At 44.0% G+C, this 23,627-nt stretch overlaps 1 protein-coding gene across 10 annotated transcripts in view; it reads right to left on the reverse strand.

Annotated features, from left to right (window-relative positions):
* Positions 1–23,627, reverse strand: part of ralgapa1 (Ral GTPase activating protein catalytic subunit alpha 1) — a 78,768-nt gene that overhangs the window by 41,070 nt on the left and 14,071 nt on the right. For 4 of the 10 annotated variants that reach the window (XR_004210596.1, XM_031828742.1, XM_031828745.1 and 1 more), the window contains exons 2-19: positions 16,367–16,477; positions 16,227–16,276; positions 14,899–14,956; positions 14,346–14,389; positions 13,935–14,112; positions 13,589–13,704; positions 9,927–10,065; positions 9,390–9,604; positions 8,691–8,948; positions 6,355–6,537; positions 6,060–6,131; positions 5,767–5,915; positions 5,349–5,472; positions 4,780–4,949; positions 4,555–4,622; positions 4,235–4,411; positions 3,390–3,530; positions 1,001–2,494 (exon numbers count right to left, since the gene is read on the reverse strand). Coding sequence is in view for 9 of the 10 variants with exons in the window: in XM_031828742.1 (XP_031684602.1) it covers positions 1,001–2,494; positions 3,390–3,530; positions 4,235–4,411; positions 4,555–4,622; positions 4,780–4,949; positions 5,349–5,472; positions 5,767–5,915; positions 6,060–6,131; positions 6,355–6,537; positions 8,691–8,948; positions 9,390–9,604; positions 9,927–10,065; positions 13,589–13,704; positions 13,935–14,112; positions 14,346–14,389; positions 14,899–14,956; positions 16,227–16,276; positions 16,367–16,477 (3,747 nt within the window). In the remaining variant the exon portion in view is untranslated. The remainder of the gene's footprint in view (positions 1–1,000; positions 2,495–3,389; positions 3,531–4,234; positions 4,412–4,554; positions 4,623–4,779; positions 4,950–5,348; positions 5,473–5,766; positions 5,916–6,059; positions 6,132–6,354; positions 6,538–8,690; positions 8,949–9,389; positions 9,605–9,926; positions 10,066–13,588; positions 13,705–13,934; positions 14,113–14,345; positions 14,390–14,898; positions 14,957–16,226; positions 16,277–16,366; positions 16,478–23,627) is intronic. The other 6 variants (XM_031828749.1, XM_031828750.1, XM_031828743.1 and 3 more) reach the window with 5 other exon arrangements.

Raw genomic sequence — 23,627 nt, forward strand, 5'->3', positions numbered from 1 at the left:
GACATTATTAAAACAGAGTGGTAGTGGTTATTATATGTACTTTTTCTCTCCGTTGGTTTGGATTGTCAGAGAATAGCAGAGAGCAAAGAGTTTGTCCCCATCACACCCTGAGACTTTCTCTGGTTAGTCTGAGCTTCCAAATTGGTTTTAGTTCTAGTGACCTGCCATTTAAAAAAAAAAGTGTCTACTGCCCTAAGAAGCCACTAAATCTTTGCGTTAACTGTTAAAATAGTATCAGTAAAACCAAGGGGAAGAAAAAAGAAGAGACATGGGACTTTGCAGTAGTGTGTCATTGAGGTGACTCAAGAGGACCCAGCTTAAAGCTTTCCTGCCAGTTGGTGGTGCTGAAATCCTATTCTCCATCAGAAGGGCTATACTGCCTCCACCTGGTTGGAGGTATAATGACATGTCAGAGCATCAGCGCAGACTAGAGGACAGACACATTTCCCAGGCTAATGTTCCTGTATAAATGAAAGCAATGGACTTCAGAGGACATTATAATGCTACACTGTGTGTGTTATATGTCAATGTATTATTGTAAATTAGTTAGCCTGTTTTGGCCTGATGAGATTGTAGAATTGACCAGTGTGTGTGCGCAGGGAATGTGTTGTGCTGTATGGTGTTGTGTGATCTGAGGAGGCTGAGGGGGACGTGTGAGGCCGCATGCAGCATCCAGGGAGGGAAGGGGAGGGGCAGCAGAGATTTAGTCCCAGAAGCTGGAGGAAGAAGAGGAGGAGGGGGGAGCCGTCCCAGGAGGAGAGGAAGGGGGGCCTTCGGCCGGGCTTTGGTTCTTTTTTTGGATTGTGTCAGCAACAGTACTTTAAAACAGGAAACACAAAAAAAAGCTTCAATTCAATCCACATTCAGCAAAAAACTGTTAATTAAAAATGGAAAAGACGGAGGAGATAGAACGGTGGTGCTTTGTGTTTTTGTTTTGTCGTTTTGTTTTCCATGTTGTGGTAGTGCCTTGGAGCACAGCAACGCAACTGAAGTCTCTCACCTGGTGCTTTTCTTCCAAAATAGCCCAATACATGAGTGTACAGGTCCCTCAGGGGCGCCTCTGTGGCCCCGCCGGGGGCTTTGCTGTGCCGCTGGGGAGATGCTGAGCCGGAGGCGTGGGCCTTGGGCTTGGAGAGAGCATGGACCACAGATTTATACACACCGCCCAACAGAGCCCCCTGCTGCTGCCGAGAGGGACTGATCCCCGATTCCGCATCCTGGGATCTGGACCGGGTCCCACGGGGCCGAAGGGCAGAGCGCCCAAGACGGACACGCCCTTGCCCTGTCGCATGACCCCCCACTCCACTGGCCTCCCCATCAGGCTGCTCCCCGTTTCCGCTCACCCCCTCCCCTCCTGACCTCTCTTTACCCTTTGACCCACCCACTCCTGCCCCTCCAGACCCCCCCACTCCTACAGAGTGACTGCTGAAGTGGCTGAGGCGGCGCAGCCTGGTCCTCCAGTGGGCCTCCTTGGAGTCTAGAGGGTTGTGGAACTGGACAGACTCTGTGGAGGGCCGGAAACTGACGTGTACCCCTCCCCCGTGGTGCTTTTTGAGCTTGCCCCGGACCAACCTGGGCTTGAGGGAATGGTGGAGAGAATGGGACTGCTGCCGGGGCTGAGGGGCTTGTAGGCCTGAACCTCCTGTCTCGTTATTATACTCACACTCTGTGGCATCCTGCCTGACCAAGTGGGGCTCTCCCCTATTCTCTGTGCCCTGAGGAGTTACCTGCTGGTCTAGACTAGAGCACCCCCTGCTGGCCAGCTCCCAGTCATCACTCTGCTCCAGACACTCATAAATGCTCCTTTCAGGAGGCTGCTGCTCTGCCTCTGCACTGTCCTCCTCTGCTGAGTCCAAGCTACTCTGCTGCCTTACCTGGACCTGTTTCCTGACCTGCTGTGACCCTGACTGTACCGTCACAGCCACAGTGCTACCTTCCACAGTGCTACCTTCCTCACTAGGGGCCCTCCTCTCCCCCCCTCCACCTCCCTCCTCCAGGCTTCTTTGCATCAGATACTCCCTGAGAGAGCTAAGCAGGTCCTCCTCCCCCTCAGTCTCCCCCTCCTCCTCTCTCTCAGAGGACTGGGTGAGGGTGGAGGAGAAGGAGGTTCCACCACATGTCCAGTCAGGGGCAAGGGGGCGGGGGCCTATCATCTGCCACAGGTGGTCATAGATGCTATCCCCCACCTCCAGAGAGGCCACGCTGCTACCTAGGGTAGTGGGGGGTTTGGGGGGGTGCAGGGCGTGGTGGTGGGGGACAGAGACAGCAGTGGTGGGGTGAGAGGGGGGACTGTCAGGGACAGGAAGTGCACCTTTGACCCTCTCGGCGATGAAGGGCTCCATGATGTCGGAGGCGCTGCTGCTACGGGGGAGCGTGGACCCCTGGGGGTCCAGGTCGCAAGACGCCGAAAACAACTCTGAGGCCGGGGTATCCTCGCTCTGGGAGCAGTGGCGGATCCTGGGGGTCCGAGAGGCCATCGGGGGATCGTCCATGTCTGGACAGAGAGGGGGAGGGGGCACAGAGCACAGCTCACTGGAGATGGGTCCTACTAACTCTACATGCAGGAAATACAGCGATGGGAATGGAAACAGTAACATACACAACAATGTGGTCCAGCGATATGATCTTATATAGTTTTGCAGACATGTCCATATGCAGCTTCTGTGGGCATTGCCAAATCAAATTAATTGCATGTCTATAATTGCCTATACATCTAATATATGTGTATAGGATTAGAGGATCAGGTGGTAGAAGGTAGGTGAGCTTGTATCAATGGTTTATTCTAACCCAATATCGCTGGAACCAGGAGCACCAAACGTGTTATGTATGCATGTTCACAGATACAAAAACAATGGTACACAAAACATGGCAAAAACAGCATTCCTTTTCATGGTTAATAAATGAATATTTCAGTTGCATCAAATAATATCCATATCAAAAGACAAAACAGCTGCCACAGAGGAAAAATACTAATTAGAATACATCAATAATAGCAAATGAGAATTCATTCAAAAATCGGCTCTGGGTTGACAATATCTGTCATTTGGAGCAGATGTCATCAAAACCATACAATGATAGGGAATAAGGGAGGCACCCCAAACCACATGCAGGACAAACACTTATAAAAAATAAACTTTAAAAACACCCCCAGATTCTTGGCCTGAGAGAAATATCCTTTCAGTTGTTTATGAAATGGTGTGGCAGCAAACAAGAGCCCCCCCCCCCCCCCCCCCCAAGACGAGCAGGCTGTGTGGAGTCGCAAGCATAGAAAACATTGCATACACACATATGCAAAGACAGTCAAGTACACACAGATAGTGAGTGAAGAAGTGAAGTTGGTAGAGATACAGATAAAGACACAGGTACAGGCGTAGAGTAGTGGGCTCTACCTGCCAGCTTGTCAGCTAGGGGAGTGAGGACAGAGTCAGGCAGGAGAGTGTGGTGGTGATGGACGAGGACAGGGGCACTTTTAGCACTGCGGATAAAGGCTTGGGACAGGAGGCTGTCGCCCGTAGAGCAGCTACGCAGGGCTGAGGGACGGATGGCCGCCAAAGAGAGGAGAGAGAAGGGAGGAGAGGAAGGAGAGAAAGGAGGGAGGAGAGGTGAAAGAACGGGGGGGAAGGAAGAGAATAAAAGAACGGTAGGGGTCATCAAATAGAGGGACAGAGGAAATGGATAGAAAAGGGTGGAGTTTAGAAACAAGGGGAAGTTAAAAAGGGGGAAAGGAGGAAGGAGAGAAGGCGAGAAAGTGAGGGGAAAAAGTGAAGACGGTGACAGCAAGGTAGAGAGCAGTGACCTTCAGAGAGAGGAGGACAAGGAAAAGGCAAAGGTGACAAGCTGCTGTGTGGAGGCAGGTGGCTGTCTGTCTGTGTGGTTGTCTGTCTGCTTGTCTGTCTCTCAAGAGCCAGGTCACAGAGCCCTCCGTAAGCCAACGAAATCCTCCTGCTCAGTTTAACGATTCTTCACTGGAGGACGCCTACACAGTACCGATTTCCCATTTCAATGATTATGTATAAATGTCTAAAATAGGAATAACTTGCCTTGGTCAATTTGACGACAGTTAAATGGCAACATTGATCATCACACCAAAACCTTACAATGTACCATGTTATATATATACTGGAACCATTACATACAGCATTTTAAACATAAACACCTTGACACGAGGTTAAGACAACCAACCCTCCAGTATATAGACATGTAGTATGATAAATATGATGGCTGTGACACTAACCCCCAGTCTTCTGGCGTATGGTGTTCCTGGCCTTCTCCATGCCCGGAGAGCCAGCGGTGGTGGCACTGCGCTGCCTCATGGCTGCTGCCTGGCCGCTCCCACTCCCAGGCTGGTCCCTGCTCCAGCCCTTAGAGAACGAACGGTCCACAGCCATTTTCTGGCCCTCGTGAGCTCCCCCTAGTGACCAACACATGGAAGGGAAATATCGGGTACAGGTTGGTTCGTCTCTGTGGTGTTAAATAGAAAGGGAAAGAGAGGGAGAGCTAGAGAGAGTGGAAGCAGTGTGTCTCTTAGAGTGTAAAGCAGTGATAGAGTTGTACCTTTCCCTTTGTGTTTCTTCTGTTTCTGTTCGCTCAGCTTGTCCAGCGGCAGCTCGTTGAGGTCCAGACTGCAACATTTAAAAGGGGCCAGCACTCACTTAGATTCGGTTACAATTTCAACCTCTATTTTAATATTATTTTATTTTCAACATGTCTTAACAAAACCCTTTGGCTTTTGCCTTCCTCAGTGCGTGTGTGCAAGCACATGTTCCCTTCTGTTTTTACCTGTACAGGTTGCGGGCCAGAACCTTGGTGAGTGTCTCCATGGTGAGGGACCACTCTGTGACCAGCTCCTCCCAGCAGGTGAGCGAGGACAGCACGGCCAGCAGGTCGTCCCACAGCTCCCTGGAGATGTACACGTTCAGGTTCCCCTTGATCCACGCCACTATCAGGGTCTAACAGAGGAAGAAAGACTTGAGCATGAAAAGGAGAAACGTCCTTTACAAACTTCCCTTTGTTATGGTTTCATGCGGAGGAAGTTTGTGGAGGTACCATGGCTCTTTCTCAAGTCTTTGCTCGATTCCTTGTGTCCTCCTCTTCCGTCATTTCCCAAATTATTTTCAAATTGTCAGTGGGAAGCAAGGAGAGGATTCAAGGAATCAAGAGAAAACCATTGAGAAAGCACCCTCATGTGGTTAGTCACAGTATGTGTCCCAAATGGTTCCGTCTTCCCAATATGGTGCACTAGTTTTGACATCAGCCCCATGGGCCCTGGTGAAAAGTATTGCACTATATAGGGAATAGGGAGTCATTTAGGGAACACAACTGTATGTTGTGAGTGCTACGCTGGGTACCTGAAAGACTGCCCCGGCCAGTCTCCCTGAGAGGGTCATGTTCTTCTTGCCGTGGGGCATGATTGAGGGAGGTCTCTTCATCACACATTCGGTTACCCTCAGCAGGACCAGCAGGATCTGCTCCCTGCACAGACAAGCAGATGCACCACAAATGAGAAGTGGTCACATAAGGATATGTTGCACAAAAAGTAGAAAGGCCCTACCTCTCCACCTTGGCCCTAACCCTTCTGTAGGTATAAGGAAAAACATTTAAGCTCCCCCAATACACTGCTTATACCTGTCTAGACCCCTCAGATCTGCAAACATTGAAGGGTTAGGACTAATGGGAGATGTGGGGAACAAATTGTGTCTGGCCGTAAATGTATGCTATGCTTCCTCATTAAAACCCATGGGCTGCTCAATTAGTGTTGTGCTATACCATGTCTTCTGGTCCATGGTTTCATGCATGACCAGGCTGCGGTAGATGTTAAGGACTCTCTTGCACATGTCTACATGTTCCTCTAGCAGCATCTTCAGCTCGTTGGCTGGTTCCAGCAGAAACACATTGGCCGAGTTGGTGACAAACACCTGGGGTGGAAGAGAGAGGGAGATGACGGTGTTGAAGAAAGGCATGGAACTGAACAGTACCGGATGGAAGTTAGTGATCGTTACATAATTACTTAATATGGTTGCCTATTGTGCATAATGTGTGAGTTGGCCAATAGAACATACCTGAAGAGTTGGCTGAACACCTGCATGCACACTGTACTCCAGCAGTTCTTTCTCAGACACTTTATTCACCCTCTGAGAGGACACAGAAAGAAGTGCAAATACACAACATGTTAGACTGAGAGACCATGAAGACATGTCTTCTTTGTCTTGAGGGTCGTGTTCATTACCAAATGTAAGAAAACGGACTGAAACATGAGGGACTACCTGGACTCATTTTTGTCTTTAGTGTGCCCTATTTAATAGGTCCCTGGTGCATCCATCCTCACCCACCCATAGCCCTAGCTCCAGCCCTCACCTCTTCCTTCTCTGGGCCCTGCTGGGGTACAGGCTCCAGGTTAACCTCTCCGGCGGTGGAAAATATCCTCTCCTCCTCCGGCTCCTTCATAAACAAAGGTTTGTCCTCCTGGGCAAACCACTCCTGGTACACACGCACCACCTTCCTCATGGCTGCAGCCTCACACATTGGCAACAGGAAGGCCTGACGACAACACAACAACGTCACTGTGCTGGATTCAAATGGAGCAGACTTGTTTATCCTAGTGGCTCTCTGTGGAGCATACTGACCCACAATAACAGACTTTTACAGGGATATTTAGTGTGTAGTAGTACTAGTATATGTAGGGTCGTTCCACAAAATGAGTCCCTTTTGTGTAGTGTAACTTTGATTTCACCTCATTTCAACATTGTCATGAACAGCACTTTCAACTTATTAAGAAAACATGTTGATTTCCCAATCTCATGAGGTTAAATAAATACAAAAATATAATATGTGCCTATTAAGTGTCAAATAAAGTAACCGGGTTGGCGATTTCATCTTAAATCTGCCATAAATCCCCTTGTGACATAGAAAGGAAGCTTGTGTGCAACAGGGAGGGGCAATTGAATGCAAGCTTCACAATAGCTTTTATTTAATTTAAAAAAAAACATTTCTAGCCTGTCTATCTATGAGTAATAGAGATGACATGTTATGCTCGACCCACTCAGTTTTCCCACCACCAAGAAAAAAACGAAACGAGTAGAACCAGCTAACCTGCTTTTACACTATGATTTGACTATTAATGTTCAATGTTTTTTTGAAAACATGTATAAAAAATATTTAAAAAAAAATTATATATATATATTTTTTTAAATCAGTTCACGTAACCTTAAAATGAGGGACAGGTTTTTGTGACCCTACAATGAAGCACGAATCACATTAAATAAATCTTTAGAAATGACTTTATCAAAGCAACAAACAAGGGCTTTCCACTAACCTCGTTTCCATCCAGTTTTTATGCGAATAAAGTCATACCGAAAAAAGAAACAAATCTGTGATGGAAACAGGAAGTTTCGGTACAATTGTATAAAATGCTGACAGATCATTTGTTCGTTCGACATGGTGGTATCTTTTTGTATCTGTAAAATGATTAAGTGAGAAATGGCGGTGGCAACACCTTTATGCGCAAATATTGATATAAAAACCATCATCAAAGTTAACTTGGAGTCACGCGATATGGTGTGTGGTCCTCCCACTACAACTTGGGAAACCATGCAGTTTATTAGGCTACAGAATAAATAATTTATGATGAACTTCAGTGTGGTGAAAGTGCAGTGATCTTGATGCTCATTTCCCCAAAAATATTGAGGGTCTGATTCTGGTGACATGCTTGACTGACGATTGACAAATAAAGCCCCATAATAATATAATAATCTCATTATGGAGACAGGCCTACCTGCACAGCATTCTCGCACTGCATCTGCGAGCTATTGGCTAGAGCGCACATACCAAGACCAAAGCAGGCACATTTGCTATATGCAGATTGACAAATCACGTACAGATTTTTCTTCTGCAGCAAGTCAGTTTGGTGGAAACAAACCACTGGTGGGAAAATGCACATATTTTCTTTATTTGGATTTTAGAATAGTTGCATGAAACCTAGCTAATGATCATTAAGACATTTGGGGGTTAAGTATCTTAAAACCTTTCTAGAAGTCACAGAAAGGGCACAGAGGTACATGTCAAACTGCTGAATTTTGGCACTTTCGCAAGTCCTCATTCATATAAAGAAATCTGACCTACTGAATTTTCCATGTGGTTCATATTAAACGGCACTTCATTTAAAGCTGCAACATCTAACTTTTTGGGTGACATGAACAAATTCACATAGAAATGTGAGTAAAAGATCTGTCGTTCGCATTGAAAGCAGGTCTAAGAAGCAGTAAATCTGTTCTGTGCCCTATTCCTATGCTTCCCGTTCATAAATAGATTTTTTGCATCTTTTACTTTCAGTTTTGTACACCAGCTGAAAATACAACATTTTTGGTTTTGGGAAATATATTTCACAGCGGTTTAGATGGTACAATGATTCTCTAGACTGTCACGTAATCTGAAATTAGGGGAACAATTAAAATTTTAGCAACCAGGAAATGGTCGGAGCAATTTCGGCATAGTGCAGCTTTACTATAACAGGCTTTTACAATTCAATATTGGTGCACAATTTCTACTTAAAATATAACAAGGGACCAAAAGGGGATTTTGTTGGAATGACCCAGTAGTAGTAGAAGAAATGTATTGATCCCAAGGACTAAAATGTATTTTTTACAAACAGCACCAGCCAAACACAATGTACTGTGTGAGTAGGTGTGCTGTACCTGTCGGAAAATCTCAGTGATGAAGTTGACATTGGTCCTGGAGGAACAGAGGACTCTTCTCACAACCTCCATGTCAGTGAGGTGCTCCTCGTCCATACTACACAGGCTGGAGGAGCTGGGCTCCCTCTCTGTCAGGGTGGAGGTGTTGGAGTGGGACTGCTCCTTCTCACAACCTATCCCTCCATCCAGGCTGTCTGCCCTGGGGCCCAAGTCATCCCCCAGCCCATGTCCCCGCCCTGCCAGTCCAGCTGCTGCCCTCTGGGAGACAACCAGAGAAACACAATCATCAGTGACCACCGTACAGCTTCGATAAGGCCTGGCAAATACATATGTAACACAATGCATGTGTTGGAGATTCACTAGTATAACCCACAGACCGAGCAATATCACAACTCAAAAGCTGTCCCAGAGCCCGCGTTTAATGTGAACATATAATTATGCTAACTCTTCATAACTCTTAACTTCCCTCAAGTGTGATGCCTGCATGACCTACATATATGTTTTTTGGCACACTCTCTCTATGATAACTAGACAGGGATGGAAAATATTGCATGGCATCAATTGTGGACCCGGGCTAGTAGAAATTGTTGTCCAGTAGCCCGGCTGCCATGTGCCCAAACGTTCCATCCATGTACCTTGATACTATACATTGTGCTAACCCTGGCGAACTCTCCCCTCGGGTGTGTATATAGTGATTACCTGGATGTTCTTTGGCACGCTCTCCCTCTCTCCGTCCACCCCGGGGATGTGTGTTCCAGTGTTGGAGCGTGGCTCCAGCCAGAAGGACACCAGCCAGCGGATGAAGATGACCCGGGCGTTGAGGAGGCTCTCCTTGGTACAGTACACTGCCTCGTTGGTCTCTGGGTCTTTCTTCACCACACTGTAGTAAGGCTTTGGTCTCATTGATGGAACCTCTGGGGGGGGGGGGGGGGGGGCAGACAGACGAGGGTGAATAGGGAATAAGGATGTAACGCTAGTCCCCTTCTCACACCATTGTGCCACCCGTACTGTGCTGGCTCTGATATTTTCTTTCCGGCATGGTTTAAAATGAAGAGAATGAAGAAATATAGAAGTATTAGGACGAGCTACGTCGAAGAATGTATGTATAACACGGCTCAGTAGTGTCAAAAAAGGTATCAATTGACTTTTATGCACACTGCACCACTATAGTATAATGCAAAACTAAAAATCAGTTTGTGTTTGTTTATCTCATACTAATTCAGATGTTCTCCTCACCCAGTATGGGATGGTACAAACTGGTCTCCTTTGAAAAGTTGGGGAATATGTGCGGCAGGTAATATTTCTTGAAGTTTCCAAACAGGAATGCGAAGCCCTTCTCATGGTTATCTTTGCACTTCCACTCCAGACTTTTGGCCTGCAGGGTGTAAGACAACAACAGGGTGATTTCTCATGAAATTGGCGCTTGACAAAAAAAATTAATGAAATAAATTCCTACCATAATACCTCGTGGATCACGATCTGTATTTATCGAATTCATAACTATGGTTATGTTTGCTGATCAGATATTATGCATTTTACAACAATTTCTACAACTACCGACGCCAAAATTATCATAACAGTTTTTTAAGTCCAAAAAAGTTCTCCGAATCAATTTCTAATATTTAACATTGCTCACCTTATGAAAATGCCTGAGTTAAACAAAAGTGAAAACAATTATACTGAACAAAAATATAAATGAAACATGTAGTGTTGGTCCATATTACCAAATATTATCTCTCTCAAATGCACAAATTTGTTTACATCCCTGTTAGTGAGTATTTCTACTTTGCCAAGATAATCCATTCACCTGACAGGTGTGGCATATCAAGAAGCTGATAAAACAGCATGATCATTACACAGGTGCAGCTTGTGATGGGGACAATAAAAGGCCAATAAAATGTGCAGTTGTCACACAGTATACTGAGGACTATTTCTGTCTGTAATAAAGCCCTTTTGTGGGGAAAACTTTGTTATTGGCTGGGCCTGTCTCCCCAGTGGGTGGGTCTATGCCCTCCCAGGCCCAGTCATGTGAAATCCATACAGTGCATTTGGAAAGTAATCAGACCTGGACTTTTTCCACATTTTGTTACATTACAGACTTAATCTAAAATGGATTAAAGACAATCATTTCTTCATCAATCTACATACAGTACCTCAAAAAGACAAATCGAAAAAAGGTTTAGAAATCTTTGCAAATGATTAAAAAATAAGAAACAGAAATACCTTATCTACATAAGTATTCAGACCCTTTGCTAAGAGACTTGAAATTGAGGTCAGGTGCATCCTGTTTCCAATGACCATCCTTGAGATGTTTCTACAACTTGATTGGAGTCCACATGTGGTATATTCAATGGATTGGACATGATTTAGAAAGGCACACACCAGTCGATAAGGTCCCCCAGTTGACATTGCATGTCAGAGCAAAAACCAAGCCATGAGGTTGAAGGAATTGTCCGTAGTGCTCCGAGACAGGATTGTGTCGAGGCACAGATCTGGGGAAGGTTACCAAAAAATTTCTGCAGCATTGATGGTCCCCAAGAACACAGTGGCCTCCATCATTCTTACATGGAAGAAGATTGGAACCACTAAGACTCTTCCTAGAGCTGGCTGCCCGGCCAAACTGAGCAATCAGGGAAGAAGGGCCTTGGTCAGGGAGGTGACCGAGAACCCGATGGTCACTCAAACAGAGCTCCAGAGTTCCTCTGTGGAGATGGGAGACCTTCCAGAAGGACAACCATCTCTGCAGCACTCCACCAATCAGACCTAAATGGTAGAGTGGCCAGACGGAAGCCACTCCTCAGTAAAAACAATTTTTTTAAACTCCGACCGTGAGAGACAAGATTCTCTAGTCAGATGAAACCAAGATTGAACTCTTTGGCCTGAATGCCAAGTGTCACATCCAAAAGGTGAAGCATGGTAGTGGCAGCATCATGCTGTGGGGATGTCAGGACCAAGGGAAAGATGAACGGAGCAATGTACAGAGAGATCCTTGATGAAAACCTGCTCCAGAGCACTCAGGATCTGCAGAGAAGAATGTGAGAAACTCCCCAAATACAGGTGTGCCAAGTTTGTAGGATCATACCAAAGAAGACTCAAGGCTGTAATCACTGCCAAAGGTGCTTCAACAAAGTACTGATTAAAGGGCTTGAATACTTATATAAATGTGATATTTCCGGGTTTATGATTTGTCATTATGGGGTATTGTGTGTAGATTGATGACAGGAAAAAAATATTTAATCCATTTTAGAATAAGGCTGTAAACATAAAATGTGGGAAAAGTCCAGGGGTCTGAATACATATATTAGGGCCTAATGAATGTATTTATATTGACTGATTGCCTTAAATGAACTGTAACTCAGTTACAATTTCAAATCTTTTAAATTGTTGCATGTTGTGTTTACATTTTTGTTTAGTGTACATTTAAAATGTATTTTGCCATTTCTCTGTTTACAAAAACCTTTTGTGATTCTCGTCTGTTATAATAGCTTGTATATAGATGTCATTTTTAATGGTGGGGTTGCTCTTTGCTGAAAACACAAACTCTAGATTGTGGCTTTGTGTCAATTAAACGGGGTTTAAATACCCATATTTATTGACAACCCTTACTTAATCAAATTATTTTTTACAAAAAAATCTATACAATAGGTGTAAGCAGTTCTAGTAAATACCAGCACAGTACACCCACTGATTATACCTTACTAGAATTAGCTTATCATTACCGAAATAAAGGTTCTTATTACCAAAATTGACCTAAAAATGATCCAGTAATGAGAAAGTTGTGTTTCGGTAATGAGAGGCCATTAGCCATTATCAATCAGCAAACAGTTGACCACATTACTAAAGCCCATTCATGCCTCCATGTTGGTAAGGTAATGGTTCTCTTTTTCCCCAAGTGGCTGTTTGAGAATAAGATACTCATTCTGGAGAATAATAAGTGAAGAAATGACATTAACTTGTGCTCATCTAAGGACTACTTCTCTAGAAGATGCATCATGGATAAAACTTTATTTAAAAAAATAAAGCAACTTGTAAAAGTGTTACGGTATTGAGAAACATGACCAGACTTTTTTCTACTTAAAAATGACAGTTTAATGTAAACTTCATATATACAATTTGTATGATTTATGGACAAACCACAGCAACATTGTGTTTTTCTAAAGTAAAATTGTATAAAATAACTGAAGAATTTAATCCGGACGCATTTCGGTAATGAGAATTTGGGGTGGAAATTTAGAAAATTGGTGTATTTAAAATAAGACACTGTACCATAAACTAAGCATCTTAGCCTTCAGAATGATAGTTGATTGTTTCAGATGCATCATGGTTTTCTAAATCTATTTGCTACTGCCATGGTTACAACTGGTTTCATGAGAACACCCTCAACACAACAAGACTACTGTAAACAAAGAATAACAGACCGGATAAGAGACATGCAGGGAGAGGAGGCTTTGTCTGGGAAAGCCACGGAGAGAGAAAGCAGCACAGCCATTAGCTCAGTGAGTGTGTGTCAGCGTACAGTACACTGCAGCGAAAGCATGCAGATGCAAAATGTAATGGTGGTCAGTGTGTTGCTTATTCCGCTGTCCAGCCTCCCCAAACTGAGGTTGAACCAGTGATCCTCTGCTTTGAAACACACGTGACCGTGCTCCTTGACAACGTTGTAATGGGTTGAGCCACCCAAAACGGTACTGATTGGATGGCTCCATCCGCAACATTTCAAGCTAGCAGTAGCGGGCCTTTACGGCACGTTCTTAACGCCGTTACACAAGCTTATGTAAAATGACGTTTGCGCTTGCAAACAGACAGAAGGCCATGTCAAAAGGCTTGCCGGTCGGTAGTAGGTAATGCTGCATCCACGCCAAGCATGTTAGCAGTGTTAGTAATAAACGGAAGAGTACCTGGTTTACCATGTATTTCAGAAGAGCCTCCAGAAAGTATCCTGTGAGGTCTTCCTGGCCCTTATCCCCTGACTGTGGAGGAACCAGGGGACTGATCTCTTCTGGAGTCACTTGAGCTGAAGGAATGGAAGCAGGGAAGAGAAAGGAACAAATGCAGCAGAATCAACACCTTGAGAGGTACACCCACAGTTACGTGTTCAATCATTTGGTACCTGTATGACCATTAAATTTGAAATTGGCCATATCAGTTTGAATATGAAATATTTGTTGGGTTGCCCTCAAGGTTCTTCCTAATAACATGTCACAAACAAGGTAACAGGTTTAGAAAAAAAGCATTAATACTGACTCTCCTGAAGGCTGAGAGGAGGGTTCACCAGGTTGTCCAGGGTACGGGGTCCCAGCTCTGACTGAGGGGATGGGAAGCCTGGGATCAGACAGGCAAATATCCATAGCTGCTCTCTCAGTGCATTACCCTGCAGGGCCTGCATCCATAACAGGAACAGACGCACACCCTCCCTTCGGATCTACAGGGGAAAAAGAGAGAGACAGTCAGGGACATACTCATAGAAATCGACTCTAGCCAGTCTATTTCTATGAGCATACCAGTACCAAATGCCCACAGCAGTCAACACCATTGCAAAATAGGAAGAGAACAGAAAAACAGGAAGACTATTACAAAAACAAAAGTTGTACATCAATCAGAGGCAAGTTGGTTACTGGCTATGCTACTGACGAGTGAAGGACCAATCTGATATACCTTTAAAGAGTTCCCAGTGTGCAACAGCTTCTTTAGGATGAGGCCTGTGAGGGAAGAACAATTCACATCAACCAGAATATGAATAACCAGCAAGCCCCCCCCCAGTACTACAGCACATGTCAGAGTACTCGGTCAGACCTAGGAGACCCTAATCCCCAGGTCCATGGCATTCTCTGTCTTTCTCTGGGTGGCCTTTGTATCCAACTGCACAGTGGTCTCAGTGCAGTGGAAAAGGAGAGACCACCTAGTGGAGGGGTGAGGAGAGGGCAGCGCTGCGCTCTACTCTCCTTCCATTCTCACTCCAAACGCATGTTACAAATCATGTAGGAAATCTATTTGCTACAGCCAGAACTAAGAGACATTGGCAAGGGAGGAGTGCGTGGGCCCAATACCCATGTAACTGGCCTAACCGGATTTCAAACACATGGGACAAAATGTCTGATTAGGTCAAATCTAGAGACAAAAAAAAACACGCACTCCCACACATGGTAGCTGATAAAAACGTCCACACTCACAATGGCACAACATGTACAAGGGCCTAGTATAAATGTACCTATGCTGTGGAACTGCCATCGTCCGTGTATTCGCTCTGGTAGGAGTTGCAGAATCTTCTGTAAACAGAGCATAAATTACAACAGTCAGAAACGGTATTTAGGCCAGTGTCGGTATTACTATCGTGTTGAAACAAAATAATCTATCTTCGTTGTGGAATATATGGGCAATTATCCAAGTAGTCTGTCAGACGCCTCGCCTCTGTTATGGATGAGGTAACCAGCTAAGCGGTAGATATCTCAAGAAGAAGACCATGAGGCAACCTGGGAGAGGTGAGTTGAAGACACACCTTCCCATGGACATCTTTGAAAGAAAGACGAGGGAGGGGTGAACATAAACCTACATTACAATAGTTTGTCTAATCCCACACATTGCAACACCCGAAACAGGCAGCCTAACGGTTAAGAGGCCAGGACAGTAACTGAAAGGTTGCTGGTTCGAATCCCAGAGCCGACTAGGGGACACATCTGCTGATGTGCCCTTGAGCAAGGCACTTAACCATAATTGCTCCTGTAAGTCGCTCTGGATAAGAGCGTCTGCTAAAAGACTACAATGTAAATGTACTTAAGCCCTGTCACTCTGACACTCAATTCTCTCAGGGAATTGGCAGTGATCTTAGTTGTGAGGTTTATTTGTCATGTGCACATGATACAGCAGGTGTAAAACAGCACAGTGAAATGCTTACATGCAAAGGTCAACTGCAGCATGTGGACTTGGCCCTCCCTGTAAGGACACTATGAAGATGTAATGCCACATGACTCATTCACACCCCATGTCAACTGATAAAAGGCCATTAGCTGTTTGGCAAACAGACCCATTTTGTTTGGACCAAAAACCAGCCTCTCAGTTTAACACATGTGTCTATAAATATCACACACGTGCCTTAAACAACTAAGTCATCTTAAATACTTATTGTCAAAGTGTGAGTGAGAGATGTGAGATCATGTAGATCCTTGAAATCTAAATAGAACATCTCGCTACAAGCCTCGAGGCCTCAGTGAATATAGCCTCCAGTCTAATAACATCGCGTGGCTAGGCATATGCCTGTATGTGTGTGTTTCAATGGCTTCACACTCAAGGTCTGGGGGAGATTTCACACATGGGGATTGAGGAGTTGACAAACCAACTTTAGAAAACATTCAGAAGCACCCTAATCTCTGATTTACAGTAGCCTACACACTAACCTGCTTAGGCTAACCCTCCGTTACACCTACTCCATTCTACTTTCTAGGAATTCTGTGTATTATCGACCAATCAAATCAAATGCCATCACTTAAGAATTGTGACATTTAAAACAACCCCTCAATATTTCAGAAGTAACAGTCTTACCTCAAATATGAATAGAATGGAGTCAAGTTCTTCCCTTTGCGATTTGTGACCTACAAAAGAGATGTGAATGTGAGGAAGTAGCTTAAACAATACCGGTGTCAGGCCAACAAACCAGAGTATTCTTGACCTTGTATTCTCACCTTTTTGTTTGAGACTGACTTCAATGGTGACAAAGTTCTCAAAGAACACATAGTAGATGTGAGAGTAGTACTGGTCAAAGAAGTGCTTCAGATCCCCCGACTCAGCATTTTCTGCAGAGAGAGTGAGAGAAAAAGCAAGAGAGCGCGAGAGGGGTCAGGTCACATGGTCAGAACAAGCTTGCGGCCCTACTGCAGCTATAACTGTACTTCGAAGTGGAGTCAGCCAGTCACTGCTTATTCTCAGTCATTTTCCCGCCCATTATCAATTACGTCAGAGCTATCCGCCTCGAGGGGCTATTAACCCAAATAAAGAACACAACACTTCCACAACAACGGTAGTAGTGGACAAACACTTAGCAATGTGACCTTGACATCGTAAGCCAAGGCTCAGAGAATACCGACTGACCGACGAGTGTTTATGGTCTCATGTGACACACACAGACGGTGATAATAGGGGTGAAGGCTCAGAGGCACCGGACCCCTGGCACTGTCCTGGCTGAGTGGGCACACACACACACACACACACATCAGGGTTTCCGTTAGCCAGTAATAGCTGTATTTTGGACAATATTTTTTATAGAAAAGACGATAAATAAAATTGCCGCCAGCCAATTGTTTGAGAGAAGAAGAAAAACATAAAATTGCAAAATAATATTTTTTTGACCTACTCATTGATGGAAATACATTTGACTGGTCATGCTTATCAGTCTATAGGTTCATTTGCATAATTTAGGGGAATTAAATTGCTGTGTCTATAGAGTACATATTTGTCATGCAGGCCATTTATCACATTTGTACGGCATACAGATAATCTTTGAGCGGAAAATCTGTCAGACAGCGCGAGAGCTGCTGCTACAGCATTTTAAACAGCAAATGCACAGGCAACGGAAGGCAGGCTTCATTAGTGCGTCACACACCACTTTGCAATGAGCTGGAGGCCGTATGCATTTTGAAAACATGTATTTAATTGTTTGAAACCTGAACATTTTACTACGAGGCATTTCTTACCTTGCTTCAAAGTAGCCTAGCCAAAATCAGACAATTTCCATGGAGGCAATTATTTTACCATCCAGTAGCCAAATGCACAATCCTAGTCATATTAGCAACCCATGCTAGTTGTTACATACTGTATCTCACTTCTTTCTAAATTACTATTGGATGTTTTCATCTCTGTCACAGGAAACCGCTGGCATGTGCTGTGCGCTTTGACAACTGTGTTTTGCCATTAATTGCATTATGGAACAAACATTCATGCAAAGCCTACTGCCTTGTGCACTTATGTGAAGAAATAATTTATCAAAATTTTAAGCTAAATGTTCCAATCTTGTGCATCCGACTCGTCACTTTTTAACTTTTCTTTATGTAGCCTAGGCCTACTGGTTGTATGCTTTTGGTATCTAGGCTATCGTCCCACAACTGTCCCAGAGTCTGTTTGGAATTTCGTTCTCGACAAGCTGACCAACAGAATAGGTACACTTTTCTACTATGGGGGATAGTACATTGACAGAGGCTAGAGGTCGACCGATTATGATTTTTCAACGCCGATACCGATTAATGGAGGACCAAATACCGATTAAATCGGCCATTTTTTTTTTGCTTGTAATAATGACAATTACAACAATACTGAATGAACACTTATTTTTACTTAATATAATACATCAATAAAATCCATTTAGCCTCAAATAAATAATTAAACATATTCAATTTGGTTTTAATAATGCAAAAACAAAGTGTTGGAGAAGAAAGTAATATGTGCCATGTAAAAATGTGTGCCATGTAAAATATGTGCCATGTAAAAAAAGCTAACGTTTAAGTTCCTTGCTCAGAACATAACATTCTATCAAATTAGTTCACAATGAGCCAGGCAGCCCAAACTGTTGCATATACCCTGACTCTGCGTGCAATGAACGCAAGAGAAATGACACAATTTCAACTGGTTAATATTGCCTGCTAAACTGGATTAGTAGTTATAAAAAACAATCAATCATAATCACTAGTTATAAGATAAGTTTAATGCTAGCTAGCCATTTACCTTGGCTTCTACTGCATTCGCGTAACAGGCAGGCTACTCGTGGAGTGCAATGGTTAGAGCGTTGGACTAGTTAACTGTGCGGTTGCAAGATTGGGACCCCTGAGCTGACAAGGTGAAAATCTGTCGTTCTGCCCCATAACAAGGTAGTTAACCCACAGTTCCTAGGCAGTCATTGAAAATAAGAATGTGTTCTTAACTGACTTGCCTAGTTAAATAAAAAAGGTATAAAAAAAATAATTATATATATAAAAAATAAAAAACGGAAATCGGGCCCAAAAATAACGATTTCCAAATGTTATGAAAACTTGAAATCGGCCCCAATTAACCGGCCATTCCGATTAATCGGCCGACCTCTAACAGAGGCTACTTATTTTGTTCGTTACTCATCTTGTTGGCTGAGAAAAAGTTAATGTGGACAGTTACTCTATTACCTTAAGTGCGCATCAGAATTCGGTAAGACGGACCGAACCGTACATGGTTGCATCCTCGACTTGCATGTTCTGTTAATATGAATTACCATAATCTAAATGTGATTTCTGCCATTCTGAGTACAGTTGGTGGATGCCATAATCTGGTTACGCACCCAATGCATATGGGGTCAGGTACATTTCTCAACATGTCCAGTAAATTAAAATGCTGTCGGTCAAATGTCCGGTGCCACATTTTGCCAACGGAAACCCTGACACACACATACACACAGATCATAGGGAGAGAAGCCCAGAGGCTTCTGACCCCTGGCTGAGTGTCAGATGGTCAGTATAACAACGAATTAGCCTTGAGGATCTGCCTGCTGCCTATCCAAAATTAATTTACACACTAATCAGCCAGTGAGGGTCTTGTGGAGAACGTTGCCAGGACAGTGTTGAGAAGCTTGCCAGTGGGAAAACACTACAGGAAAAGGGAGACACATGGAAGCATCCATCCTCCCTTTCTTTCCAGTCTTACGGAACACTGGAGAATCTCAGCGAAGAGGCTTTTAAATCCAGCCGTGACATGATTTTCCCCTGTAATCCTGAACAGACCCAGAGAGGCGAGGATGGATGAATCAGGAAGAGAGGATGTGTGATTTAGCTAACCTTTTGTAAAATGCTTCCAACAGTCATTTTTTCCCTCGTCTGAATAATTAGAACAATTCTAGGCCTACAGCAGTGACTCAGGAGTTGAGAACCAATTTTTCTTGAAGACAAATTTTGGAAACACTCACACACTGGTGCCACACGCACAGACACATCAACAGGCTCCAAGAGCTCTTCTCTGACCTCTAAGGGATATATGGCACATATCTCACATAACTGATGGGACAGACTCTGAACTGAACAAGTTAATAAGTGTAGGCTACCATTATAGTAACATTACACAGAGCTCAGACACTTCTCCTAAACAACCTAACCCCAACGCCACTCTCTATGACAGTCCATCTCCATCCATGCAACACCTCTCCGCGCATCCCATGACCAGCCTGCTGTCGCTTCCTCTGGGTCATAAGCCTTCTGTTACTTCAGAGAAAAGCCAGGACAGACGGAGGTCCAGCTTGAGACGGGTGCAGGGCAAAGAACTAGAGGTCGACCGATTAAATCGGAATGGCCGATTAATTAGGCCCGATTTCAAGATACCATAACAATTGGAAATTGGTATTTTTGGGCGCCGATTTTTATACCTTTATTTAACTAGGCAAGTCAGTTAAGAACACATTCTTATTTTCAATGACGACCTAGGAACGGTAGGTTAACTGCCTTGTTCAGGGACAGAACAACAGATTTTCACCTTGTCAGCTCGGGGGATCCAATCTTGCAACCTTACAGTTAACTAGTCCAACGCAATAACGACCTGCCTCTCTCTCGTTGTACTCCACAAGGAGACTGCCTGTTACGCGAATGCAGTAAGCCAAGGTAAGTTGCTAGCTAGCATTAAACTTATCTTTAAAAAAAACAATCAATCATAATCACTAGTTAACTACACATGGTTGATGATATTACTAGATATTATCTAGCGTGTCCTGCGTTGCATATAATTTGACTGAGCATACAAGCATACAAGTATCTAAGTATCTGTCTGAGCGGTGGTAGGCAGAAGCAGGCGCGTAAACATTAATTCAAACAGCACTTTCGTGAGTTTTCCCAGCAGCTCTTCGTTGTGCGTCAAGTATTGAGCTGTTTATGACTTCAAGCCTATCAACTCCCGAGATGAGGCTGTTGTAACCGAAGTCAAATGGCTAGCTAGTTAGCGCGCGCTAATAGCGTTTCAAACGTCATTCGCTCTGAGCCTTCTAGTAGTTGTTCCCCTTGCGCTGCATGGGTAAAGTTGCTTCGAGGGTGGCTGTTGTCGTTGTGTTGCTGGTTTGAGCCCAGGGAGGAGCGAGGAGAGTGACGGAAGCTATACTGATACACTGGCAATACTATGGTGCGTATAAGAACATCTAATAGTCAGAGGTACAGTGGGGCAAAAAAGTCTTTAGTCAGCCACCAATTGTGCAAGTTCTCCCACTTAAAAAGATGAGAGGCCTGTAATTTTTATCATAGGTACACTTCAACTATGACAGACAAAATGAGAAAATAAAATCCAGAAAAATCACATTGTAGGATTTTTAATGAATTTATTTAAAAATTATGGTGGAAAATAAGTATTTGGTCAATAACAAAAGTTGATCTCAATACTTTGTTATATACCCTTTGTTGGCAATGACAGAGGTCAAACGTTTTCTGTAAGTCTTCACAATGTTTTCACACACTGTTGCTGGTATTTTGGCTCTTTCCTCCATGCAGATCTCCTCTAGAGCAGTGATGTTTTGGGGCTGTTGCTGGGCAACACAGACTTTCAACTCCCTCCAAAGATTTTCTATTGGGTTGAGATCTGGAGACTGGCTAGGCCACTCCAGGACCTTGAAATGCTTCTTACGAAGCCACTCCTTCGTTGCCCGGGCGGTGTGTTTGGGATCATTGTCATGCTGAAAGACCCAGCCACGTTTCATCTTCAATGCCCTTGCTGATGGAAGGAGGTTTTCACTCAAAATCTAACGATACATGGCCCCATTCATTATTTCCTTTACACGGATCAGTCGTCCTGGTCCCTTTGCAGAAAAACAGCCATAAAGCATGTTGTTTCCACCCCCATGCTTCACAGTAGGTATGGTGTTCTTTGGATGCAACTCAGCATTCTTTGTCCTCCAAACACAACGAGTTGAGTTTTTACCAAAAACTAATATTTTGGTTTCATCTGACCATATGACATTCTCCCAATCTTCTTCTGGATCATCCAAATGCTCTCTAGCAAACTTCAGACGGGCCTGGACATGTACTGGCTTAAGCAGGGGGAGACTGCAGGATTTGAGTCCCTGGTGGCGTAGTGTGTTACTGATGGTAGGCTTTGTTACTTTGGTCCCAGCTCTCTGCAGGTCATTCACCAGGTCCCCCCGTGTGGTTCTGGGATTTTTGCTCACCGTTCTTGTGATCATTTTGATCCCACGGGGTGAGATCTTGCGTGGAGCCCCAGATCGAGGGAGATTATCAGTGGTCTTGTATGTCTTCCATTTCCTAATAATTGCTCCCACAGTTGATTTATTCAAACCAAGCTGCTTACCTATTGCAAATTCAGTCTTCCCAGCCTGGTGCAGGTCTACAATTTTGTTTCTGGTGTCCTTTGACAGCTCTTTGGTCTTGGCCATAGTGGAGTTTGGAGTATGACTGTTTGAGGTTGTGGACAGGTGTCTTTTATACTGATAACAAGTTCAAACAGGTGCCATTAATACAGGTAACGAGTGGAGGACAGAGGAGCCTCTTAAAGAAGAAGTTACAGGTCTGTGAGAGCCAGAAATCTTGCTTGTTTGTAGGTGACCAAATACTTATTTTCCACCACAATTTGCAATCGGTATGGGCTTTTTTGGTCCTCCAATAATCGGTATCGGCGTTGAAAAATCATAAAATCGGTCGACCTCTACAGAGATTGGCTGAGACATATCCAACATGGAAAAAAAAAAACATCTTGGCCCAAAAGGTGACACCGGTAACTAATTTTGACATGACCTGGCTGAAGAGCTACACTTGTCAGAAAGTATTCTTGTCAATAGGAATATTAACCATCTTCCAAATTGAAGTTCACACACACAAATAATCATTAAAACATCACATCTCTAAATAGGGCTACTTAATGTTAGATCCCTCACTTCCAAGGCAGTTATTGTCAATGAACTAATCATAATCTTGATGTGATTGGCCTGTCTGAACCATGGCTTAAGCCTGATGAATTTACTGTGTTAAATGAGGCCTCACCTCCTGGGTACACTAGTGACCATATACCCCGCGCATCTCGCAAATGCGGAGTTGTTGCTAACATATACGATAGCAAATTTCAATTTACAGAAAAAACCACAACGTTTTCATCTTTTGAGCTTCTAGTCATGAAATCTATGCAGCCTACTCAATCACTTTTATTATCTACCGTTTACAGGCCTTCTGGGCCATAGGCCTCACTGAGGAACTGTTTTGTCCAACATGTCTCCGGCCCTACTCACTGCCACAGTCATACTCTGGACCCAGTTTTGTCACATGGAAAAAATGTTGTGGATCTTAATGTTTTTCCTCATAATCCTGGGCTATCAGACGACCATTTTATTAAGTTTACAATCGCAACAAATAATCTGCTCAGTCCCCAACCAAGGAGCATCAAAAGTCATGCTATAAATTCTCAGACAACCCAAAGATTCCTTGATGCCCTTCCAGACTCCCCCTGTCTACCCAAGGACACCAGAGGACAAAAATCAGTTGACCGCCTAACTGAGGAACTCAATTTAACCTTGCGCAAAAGCCTAGATGCAGTCACACCCCTAAAAACCAAAAACATTTGTGATAAGAAACTTGCTCCCTGGTATACAGAAAATACCCGTGCTCTGAAGCAAGCTTCCAGAAAATTGGAACGGAAATGGCGCCACACCAAACTGGAAGTCTTCCGACTAGCTTGGAAAGACAGTACCGTGGAAAGACAGTATCGATGAGCCCTTACTGCTCCTCGATCATCCTATTTTTCCAACTTAATTGAGGAAAATAAGAACAATCCGAAATGTATTTTTGATACTGTCACAAAGCTAACTAGAAAGCAGCATTCCCCAGTGAGGATGGCTTTCACTTCAGCAGTAATAAATTCATGAACTTCTTTGAGGAAAAGATCATGATTATTAGAAAGCAAATTACGGACTCCTCTTTAAATCTAGGTATTCCTTCAAAGCTCAGTTGTCCT

Source organism: Oncorhynchus kisutch, linkage group LG7, assembly GCF_002021735.2.
Source record: "Oncorhynchus kisutch isolate 150728-3 linkage group LG7, Okis_V2, whole genome shotgun sequence".
NCBI classification, from domain to species: domain Eukaryota; kingdom Metazoa; phylum Chordata; class Actinopteri; order Salmoniformes; family Salmonidae; genus Oncorhynchus; species Oncorhynchus kisutch.